Source organism: Pistacia vera, unplaced genomic scaffold (genome assembly GCF_008641045.1).
Source record: "Pistacia vera cultivar Batoury unplaced genomic scaffold, PisVer_v2 Contig67, whole genome shotgun sequence".
Lineage (NCBI taxonomy): Eukaryota > Viridiplantae > Streptophyta > Magnoliopsida > Sapindales > Anacardiaceae > Pistacia > Pistacia vera.
In genome coordinates this window covers 1,254,906-1,265,525 of record NW_022196523.1, presented here as the reverse complement: position 1 = coordinate 1,265,525, position 10,620 = coordinate 1,254,906, and the positions used below count along the sequence as shown (strand labels likewise).

The window sequence follows — 10,620 nt, the reverse complement described above, 5'->3', positions numbered from 1 at the left end:
AATACTTTTGAAACTAGTAACAATTCTAAGAATATGGGAAGAAGGATTTGCTTCTACCAAGACCAAAGGTAGAAAACATCCAATTTGACTCTACTTTTGCAGATTGCATTAACTTAGAAATCTCAATCTGAAAATTCTTACAGAAGCAAAAAATCCGGCTGGACCATCTGTATCTGCTGAAGCAATAGCCATACCTTGTCTTGGCGGTGATGCTACTTCATTTAGGATGCATACTCTTAACTGTAATGTACACAAGGCTATCAATGATCTGGCATAAATGAAACATAGTTATTTTTGTTTCTCCTTTTCAGAGAAGCCACTTACGGAAAGATAAAGGGGAAACAAAATGCATTAGTAACAGTCAAACCCTACAAAAAATCTCATTTAACAGTAAGCATCTAAATAATTTACTACTAACAAGTTCCACAATAAATTTATGGTAAGATATAAATCACAGCTGAACGTAAACTTGATGTTTTATAAAAATTTTCTTTGCCGAGTATAATTGTATCTTGTGCGTCTACTTTTTGATGGCAAACACCAGCTCTCCTCATCAGCCAATTTGGCTCTGTTTTTCCGGTATTCTTTAGATCTTAAGACTCCCTCCATAATGTTTATATCTTCACAAATTTCATGTCTGGAGAGAGACACCAGAACAGGCAATATGTCTTTTTGAAAATCTTTCATTCTCCTCCCCCTTCTCCACTTGACACCAATATTGTTTTTATCTACATCATTTAGTTCAAATGGCTTTGATGACACTGAAAAATCACCAGAACTGCTTTCTGTTAGCTTCAGAGCTATTAACTCGAAAGAATCAGAAGAGCTCTGTGGCTGCTCACTCTCCTCATTTATTATCTCATTGGACCCTGTTCTGGTTGAATAATCTTGAGAACAAGCTGAATTCAACATGGAGATAAGTGATTCAGCTGCGCTTTGGACCAATATATCCTGTTTAGCTGTTTCTTCTTTGTCATTGATGAATTCTTGTTGAAATTCACTACAGTTGGGAGATCTTTGGTCCTGCCCACCTGATAAGATTTTTGCAACTTGGGAGTGCATGCAGGTTTCTGATAACTGATCAGAAGGAGGAATACTAGAATTTCCTGCTTCAATCCCAGATTCAGTGGTCTTAGGTACATTATCAACAGTGCAGCAAGACATGTACGAAGCTGAAGATTTATTTTCATGTTTATCTTGACCTGGATTTTGATTTCGACCAGAACACAGATATACAGTGTCTTCTACTTCACTCATCTCACAGCTCACTTGTGTAGCGACTTCACATGTATTATTCAGATCATTTAAAAGCTCACTTCGGCTTTCTGACATCGACTTATCCTTTTTACTCTTAAGGTCACTACGACAGCTGCCATGCTCTTCACAGAGGTCCATTGGCAGCCGAAAAACAGACTTGAGAGCCCCGACACTTGCTTCTGTTTCACACACTCCACTGAGCTTGGAATCGCTATGCCATAGTTCTGTTATCTTATTTTTGTTATCTGGATTTGTCAGAGCAACATTTACAGTGACATCTTGTTGACACATGCCAGATGTTTCATTTGAGCAGTCATTAATTTCTTTTCTCCAAATTGTGGTTCGATAAGACTCTTCTTTATCCTTGCCAACTATTTCACGATAACCACCTGATGAGCTAGCAGTTGAAGGATAGGTCACCATAGGATCATTTGAGTGATAGGATGAGTCATTAAGGTCTATTTTGTTCAGGTCCATGACCCTAGCTTCATATGAAGCGAGTTTTTGGTGCTTATCCAAGGACATATAGTTACACTGGCTATCATTCTTGGACTCTTTAATTTCTGCAATTGGACCAATGAACAGGAATTTTAATTTGCCATAACTAACAGTATGTTCAAATTGCAAAGACTAAAAGCTCAGAGATTAAAGCTTGTACTTATAAAGGTACAAATAGTTTCATATGCATAAATCATCATTACCTTGATTGTAAGCGTGCTGCTCTTGACAGCATTGATGGCTATTTACAAGAGAGCTACTACCTGCAAAATTGTGAGAAATATCTTGCTTCACACAGCTTGGGGTTGTTGGATCAGATAATATGGACTCATGTGACTCAAGCTTTCCCCCAGCGGCTGTGATTGAAGGAATACAGCCCAGAGAAGGTGCATGTTCCACTTCATTGCTATTTATCCCCTCAGTTGAATCTTCTAAATTGATGACAGCTTGAGGACAAGAGATAGTTTTCTTTGTGCCTTCTCTTCTCCTGCTGTCCTCTCCAAGACTGAGGGAAAGGGTCAAGTCCACAGCATCTGATATGTTACCAGCACAACTGTCTGAGGTATCTTTTAAGAGATCTAAGACATTCCTTTTGTTTGGAAAATCCTTGTCAGCAAGGCTGCTGTACAGATCAGCAGGAAGTTGAAGATCAAAAGACATCTGCTGAAGCTTCCAGTCCATACCCCATTCTCCTGATAACTCCTGGCTCAAAGATCGTGAGGAGCCACCCTGAAAGACATGCAAAGATATATATGAGCTACAGAAACATTTTTTCTCTTCAGAATAATGAAAAAAAAAAATGTGCCAGTCACTGATTCTTCCATGGAAGACAGGCATAAAATCAGTGCCATGCACATGACAGGAGCTATGTGCTTACTGAAGAGCACTAATTGTACAACTAATCGAGGTAAAACCAAGAAACTGTTAGGAGTCAAATCATTACAAGGTCTCTTCTAATGATGGTAAGCCCCAAAACTTGATTAATTCCAAAAGCAAAAAGCACACAAAAAGAAAAAGTAAGAAAACAACAATTCACAAGAATATAAAACCATCCCACATGCTTAGAATGGATCAAACTCTGTAACATGACAAAATTTGACAGCTTCATTTACCATTGGAATTGTGGAAAGTCTTGTTTCTTTCAGCAATGGTACATCTCTTATAAGATTTATGGGAGGCATCAGTGATGATTGTGCGCTATCTATCCCCGAAATGTATCTATCAAACTCCTTGCAGCCTAGATTTTTCATCAGCGTAATTTGCACCATATATAAGTGATGGAGTTCATGTACCTGAAGAAAAATCACACTATCAAAAAGCATAAGATATAGAGGAGAAGTCATGATTTTTTTTATGTGTAAGGATATTTACAATATGCAGGTCCTCGTGGTCTGTCTTTCCAGTAAGATTGAAGAGCCATATATTGAAGAGTATCATACAAAAAAAAAAAAAAGAAAAGAAAAAAAAAGAAAACCATGAAATGCAATTGTTTTAAGCCACCACCCAGTTGGCAAGAACTTTTAATTTTTGAGACACACAACAGAACCGAAGGTTGTGACGCAGAGCAGAGAGCTCAATATCAACTCAATCAACAAAAGACAAAAAAAAAAAAAAGAAGTCCAAATACGGTGATGCAATAGCATTCTCATACCTGGTTCCTAAATATGACCTCCTGATTGAGCATTGTGTGTTTCAAAGCTTCTTTAAGTGAATCAGTGTATGCATGCACAGAATTCATATCAAAATCTCCTTGCATCAACATTTTCTCCTCAGCGTAATTGGCTATTAAAGTTACCTCAGATCAGATCCTTAATTGCTGCATCCTTGGCAAAAAATAAGGCTTGCAAGGATTTTGTACACTGTACTTTGTGCTCAGTCCCTGTATCGCTCCCACAAAGAAATGCCAGTTACAAGAGAGGTAGGATTTTTTCTAACAAACATCAGCTACTCTCAGAAGTTATAATCTTCTCTCAGTTAAATAACGAACGAGACCACCTCAGTTATTTCAGAACAAGAACCAACTTCAAAATAAATAACATATTTTAACAACCATGAAAGTCAAACTGAACTAAACCAGAATTATCTTAATTGCCAAAGCTAAACCTACTTGAAATACTTTTCCTTTCTACCATGCTAGCGCCACCACAATGAGCGAGATAAGAAATTCTACAATATTTGTGAGAAACACCAATCAATCACATGGGCGATTTCCACCACTTGATTACTTCCTCTTGCTTTAAACATTGTTTCTTGGAAGGATTATGCCATCTTATACCATTAGAGGACAACAGGTACCAAAAGCATGGATCCCAATGCATACAATTTAAAACTGAAGGATAATATAATTAATTGGGTTTGTCTAAAAATTCAGATAATGCACCCACTCCCAAATTAATGGTAGACAATCAGTGAATTCTGATTATTCTCCATTATTTCAACCGTTGGGCTCAGCAACAAGAGTATCCTTTTTCGTCAAGATTCAATTATTTCCCAAAGGGAAAAAATAGAACATCAAGAGGCTTAACAGAAACTAGGTATTACCACTTACTTCCTAGCATTAAAACAACAAACTCTTCCATGGGATCAAATGGGTTGGTTTCTTTTGCTATGTGGGGAATGTTAGCAAACTGATAGAAGGATGAAAAACCCATATTGCGCACAATCCTTTTTCTCTCTTATTATGAATTTTAAACGCAGAATTCTTCAACAAACACTAGTTCTAAAAATAGTAAGGACAATGAAATTACTGGCAACACTTCATAAATAAAAGACATCTGAACTTGGAGATAAACTTGAATAAAATAGAGCATAAAGTAAGCTACACATACACTAACGATACAGTAACATTATAGAAGGAAAAAGAAAAGAAAACAAGAAATGAAAATTTCATAAAGTACCAGGATCCCATTCTAGAATCTACCATCACAAAATCTGGTGCAGCTCCAAAACAAAAATAACTAAAAAAGAAAGAGAAAGATATGTTGAGGTAAGATAGATTTAGGAAGAAGATATGTAAGAGAAAGAATCAAACTAGTGGGGACAAAAAACATAACACTCTCGTTGAGTTATATTCACCACCAAAGCCGAAGCCATAACATACCATACAATTACATTACATCATTGTCTCTGTTTCTTTTTCTGATATTTTTTTACTACCTTTCTCTCTCTTGGGATTCCTTGACTTCTCTCTCTCTTTGTTTTCGGCAATCAGCACAGCACCTAGATTTATGGCTTTAAAAGGGGGACCAGTCATCAAGTGCTTTTCAACCACAGTTTCTTCTTCCATTTACTAAATATCATCTACTTTCCCACTTCACCGGCATGCACAGTATTTGTCTTATTATTTTGGTTAGTGTTTTTGAAAAAACTAAGTTGATTTATTATTAAGAAGATATGATTTGAATTAAAAAATGTATATGATATAATCAATCTTCTTATATTTGTTTATTTACTTAAATATCTCTTACAATAAAAGTTTTAAAATTAACAAAAATACCTTCATTTACATATTAAATATCAACGATGGTGATCGATTTTGTCGGAAATATGTGGATGGGTGGAAGTGTTTTTGTCAATTTATAAAGTTTTAACATTGGGGGTGTTTAGTTAAATTAACAAATTTAAGGGGTTAAAAAAATCTAAATATTTTGAGTTAAATAGAATATGATTAAATTTTGAGAATAAAGAAACAAACATATATTTCGAATAAGATAGATAGAAATAGGGAAACAAACATAGCCATATTGACCCCTTTGTTTCACTATCATTACTCTTATCTTATTTTACTATTCAATCCTAAAAATAAAAAAATATATTTGTTTTAATATTCTCAAAATTCAATTCTACTTTATTTAATTCTCAAAACATTAATAATTACTTTTTTTTTTTTTTAAAGATAACCCAACCAACACAACTAAATTTTACTTTTTTCCAAAATACTTGTTTAAAAAGTATTGTAATAGTGAATCCAACAAATTTATTTAAAAAAAATATTGAGACAATGTGCATCATGTGAATGATGTAAGAAAGAGGAGACCGAGTATTTGATATAGTTACTCGTTATGATTTATTTTTAAATAAAAGATTTATAATTTGCTTTTATAATGGAAATATATAAACCAATTTATACGTATTTCAACTAATTTATGAGACCTTACAGTTAAAAATCAATAAACTTTCAATTATCACCCTTATTTCCAGTCGAAGTGAATTGAATTAAAGACCTTAAATAATAATAATAATAATAAAAAGAATTAAACTCAAGAACTTAAATAATATATTCAAAAATTGAATTGAACTCAAAGACCTTAAACACAAAAATCTTAATTGCCTAAGTATATTTTATGATATTGATATATGTACGTTATTCCTATTTTAATCAACTGTTTAACAGTTTGTCACCAGCTGTTTGCTCATTTAACATCTAACACTCAATTCTTCGTCTTCAATAAATAGATAAATAAATTTCTATTTCATCTTTCGTTTAATTTTCATTGCAAAAATAAATAAATAATAAAATGGACATGTAATGTAATTGGAAGTAAGCACGTTAACATTCAGATTGAGGTATTACTACTAATGGAGAAATGGAATCTTAGGTCGAACAAAGAAGGAGCTTTTCAGAGAAGTGGGTACTGGGTACTAGTTGTAGTTGTAATTTATTTTTTCTTTTGGAAATTCCTAACCCACCAATCTCTTAATTCAAGCCGAAAGTCATTTTAATATATAATATAAGCTAAGTGTTTTCTTTTGAATGAAAGTGACTTTCATTTTCATAGCATAGGGCTTCTCAAAGCCATTTGTTTTGTGGCCAGTCCACTTGAAAGCCATATCTTAGCCTATTCCTTGTGGGCAGTCGTATTTGCCCAAATCAAGTGTGGCTTTTGGATTGGGCCTCAATTATCTAGAGGTTTGAATTCATTTAATCACTGTCCATATAAATTCAACTGCCTTCCCTTGAATAATGTTTTATAACAGGAAAGTGGAACAAACAAAACTGAAAAGTCCATAATGCCCATCCAAGTTACTCCATAGTCGTTAGGCTCATTACATGCATTTTGAATTAAAGTTAAAACGGTTTAAAAGCCAAATTTAATCCTATATAAGCTCTTTTTTTTTTTTTTTTGAAGGATGCAGAAGACATTCGCTTCAGTTTTGCCTGCACAACTCTATTCATATTGCTCATCGGTTTTTAAAGAATTACATGTGTCATATTTAAATTTGTTTAAGTGCGATATGGCTTTATCTAGATGTTCTGTTAATAGAGATTGGATAAAATTTTGGAACAAAATCTGTAGGTGTAGAAGGAAGGCTGGGATTTGCATTCTGAACCAAATGACAACCTTTTTAAGCTGTCTTTTTACTACAAGAATAGACCATGTGTTAGGACTCTTTGAGTATTACGATTTTTTATTGGATGTTGCCATTAGGAATAAAGACTTGTTGTCCAAGTTACTTTTCCAGTTTTACTTAAATTGTTTTTAATTCAGTTAGGATCAACTAGGTAATTTACCTCACTCCTATTTTAACTTGGAAAAAGAGAATTGGGTATGAATAAGTGCCGTAGATTGCATTAGAGTTTTCGTGTTTTTTAAATTCAATAAAGCTTTGGCTTATTAAGGAAGTAGGTTCCCTCGAAGTAAACCTTATCAAATCTTTTCTACATTATTGTTCTGCTGAAGCACCGCAAAAATAGGAAAAAGAAACCAATCCAAGGGCAATCGTGAGTTACGTTCGTTGTGCCAAGGCAACGTGCTCAGCCCGTGAGATCAATCCTTTCCTTGCACAAGGCAATCCAGCCACGCACATAACAGATTGGTATCAAAGCCAGGCATGGCTGAGCAACGGTTAGAGCGACTTGAATCGGAAGTGGGAAGTTTGAAGGAGGAAGAAGGAAAGAAGTTTCGAGAGATAATAGACTCTATGCAGGAACTGTTTGCCACTATGAATACTATATTGGATCGCGTTAGCTAGGAACAGGAAGGGACGTCGAACAGCATGCAAAGAAAAAGCGGGCGGTCTAATGGTGGAGGTAATTCTGCCAGTACATCAGCGGCAGCCGGATCCAGTTCCTATCTTCCCAAAATGGTGAAACTGGATTTTCCCAGGTTCAATGGATCAGAGGACCTGACGAGTTGGGTTTGTAGGGCTGATCAATTTTTTTATTTCCATCAGACACCGGAGGAGGAGCATGTTCCCCTCGCCTCGTCCAATTTGGAAGAAGATGTGCAGTTATGGTATCAATTAATTAAAGAGGAGCAAGAAATCGTGTCGTAGGAAGCTTTCAAAGAGGGTCTTCATGTAAGGTATGGTCCAACTCAATATCAAGATTTTTTCAGAGACTTAACCAAGTTACATCAAACGGGGACGGTGAAGGATTATCAAATGCAGTTTGAGCGATTGTTAATTCGAGCGGGACGACTAAAGGCAGAGCAACAAGTGGGATGTTTTGTGAGTGGTCTACAAGAAGGAATTAAGCTGGATGTTCAAGCCGCCAAGCCAGCGACTCTGACGGTCGCTATAGGCCTTGCCCAACTTTATGAAGCACATAGCCTGGCAGCCAGAAGAGCGGTCACACAAGATTCAAAGGACCTTATTACAAGTACAGTCAGTGCAGGCAACCTGCCGGTGAAAAGGCTAACTCCTGTTGAGCTAGCGAAATGGCGAGCCAAGGGATTATGTTATAACTGCAATGAGAAGTTTGGCCCAGGTCATCGCTGCAAGAAATTTTTTTTCGTTGAAGGAAATTGGCCTCATAATGAAGAAGAGGAGTTTTTTTCGCAAATGAAGCCAACCATTCCCGTGAAGAAGTAGTACCAATGTAGAATTCAGAGGGGTCTCGAATGTTTTCCTTGAGGACAAGGGAAAATTTTAAGGGCGGACGGGTGTTAGGACTCTTTTTAAGTATTAGTAGGATTTTTTGTTGGATGTTCCTATTAGTAATAAGGACTTGTTGTGCACGTTATTTTCCAGTTTTACTTAACTGCTTTTAATTCAATTAGGGTCAACTAGGTAATTTACCTCACTCCTATTTCAACATGGAAAAGGAGAATTGGGTATAAAACTATAAGTAAGTGCCCTAGATTTTATTAGGGTTTTCATATTTTTGAAATTCAATAAAGCTTTGGCTTATTAAGGAGGTAGTTTCCTTCGAAGTAAACCTTATTAAGGATGTAGTTTCCCTCGAAGTAAACCTTATCAAATCTTTTCTCCATTATTGTTCTATTGAAGCATTGCAAAAATAGGGAAAAAAACTACAAAGCTCGACCCAAATAGACCCAAAGACAAAGACACCTTCAACAAAGCTCGGACCGATGGCTCAATTCCAATTGGGCCCACAACAGAGTCTGCATATTAGGTCCGCTCGGTATACCTACCATGTTGCTCACTACTCAGGCCCAATCAACAAAGGCATGATTCGCTTAGGCCTCATCACCAGCTTGTATGGGCCCAGGCCCTTTGATCCTAGATCACCTACTAGACTTAGGATCTACTTGGAGCCCAAGGTTGCCTACTTAGTCCAGGACTATCCGAACTTTATCGAAGAGGTCCATTACTATCCTAACTCACCTAAGATCCATGCCTTAGACCCGCTGGGACTCCTTTTCCCACTAAGGTAAGGGAGTCAAAGGTTCTCATTTTTCACTAAACCTCAACTCCAAGGACCCACGGTCCTACTAGGACTCGAAGATCCTACAATTGCTATTTAAACAGAGGCCAACCCTCTTCACAGAGGACACAGGCATTACACCTTTGAACCCATTAGTTCTCACTCCTGGTAATCTTCTCTTTCCCTAACCCTCACTAAACTATACTCATTCAGCCTTGCTGACTTGAGCGTCGGAGTGTCTATGCCAAACACCACCCTAGTGTTTTCCATTCGCTTCACGCTTGTTTCCTCGTGTGTGTGTAGGTACAGCGGATTGCTGGTGGCCTCAACCTCACAGGATTAGACCTTATTTCTGTAAAGGTATATTTTTTTCATCTACAGTTTGGCGCCCACCGTGGAGTCTCTGGTAATCATTCGTCATTTAAACCCCGTTTCGCAAGGAAACTCTCCATGGCTGAAAATTCAAATAACACCAATCCTTGTCTCGAGGCCAGAGTCGATGCTTTGACTGCCCTTATGCAATAGCACTCAGACAAGGTGGCAGTACTGGAAGTTGAGAAAGCTGCCATCCAGACCAAAAACGCCTCCATCCGAGCCGAAAACTAGTCTTTGAAAGAAAAGGTAAGTTAATTCTATGACCTTGAGCTTCAGCCTTGTCAGGTACAACCCAATCATTTCTACGCATCAGTTCCATCCATGCAGCCTCTCCAGACCACTGACTAACCATCTCGGATACAAGATCGCAACAACTCTATTCATTGCTAGTGGATGATTCAGCCTAAAATCCAATTGAGCGAGGACTGCCAATAGAGCCACTCTCGGTCGACCCACTTCAGGCACGAGATCAAGACATCCAAGTAACAGAAAGCCTATGACAACAAGAGCCACCCATCTTTGCCATCCCATCTCATCTCCAATCAACCATTCCTACCCAAACTCGACTCGACTCGACTCATCCTCGCGGGTCGAGCGGGCTCCCTCACCTTTAATCCACCCTGCTCAAGTCCATCCATCCCCACAGATCGAGCGACTTCCAAATAACCCCTCTCACCATCCATGTAGGCCAAAACACCCGATCAGTCACAGTGGGAACCACCCAACCCGAAGGAATGAATGGAGGTCCGAATTACCAGGCGGCACACGATAGAATGGTTTGCCAAACTACCCTATGTGATTTGACCCAACGAAACTTATCGAGTGCGAGTCATATGAGAAACCAAGCCAACCAGGTCGACCTGGTTGCCTCCGCCTCACCC

At 37.4% G+C, this 10,620-nt stretch overlaps 1 protein-coding gene across 4 annotated transcripts; it reads right to left on the bottom strand.

Annotated features, from left to right (window-relative positions):
* On the bottom strand, window positions 1-4,995 carry LOC116112870. 4 transcript variants are annotated; one of them, XM_031398998.1, is made up of 6 exons: window positions 4,856-4,954; window positions 4,653-4,712; window positions 3,407-3,634; window positions 2,868-3,047; window positions 1,959-2,484; window positions 1-1,820 (listed from the first exon to the last, which is right to left on the bottom strand). In XM_031398998.1, exons 3-6 carry the CDS (start codon window positions 3,515-3,517, stop codon window positions 478-480), a joined length of 2,160 nt encoding a protein of 719 aa, XP_031254858.1. In that variant the 5' UTR covers window positions 3,518-3,634; window positions 4,653-4,712; window positions 4,856-4,954; the 3' UTR covers window positions 1-477. The 4 variants fall into 4 exon arrangements, with proteins under 4 accessions (XP_031254858.1, XP_031254860.1, XP_031254859.1 ...); XM_031399000.1 differs by lacking the exon at window positions 4,653-4,712 and having other exon boundaries at window positions 4,912-4,995; XM_031398999.1 differs by lacking the exon at window positions 4,653-4,712 and having other exon boundaries at window positions 4,856-4,946.
* Between the last annotated feature and the right edge of the window lie 5,625 nt (window positions 4,996-10,620).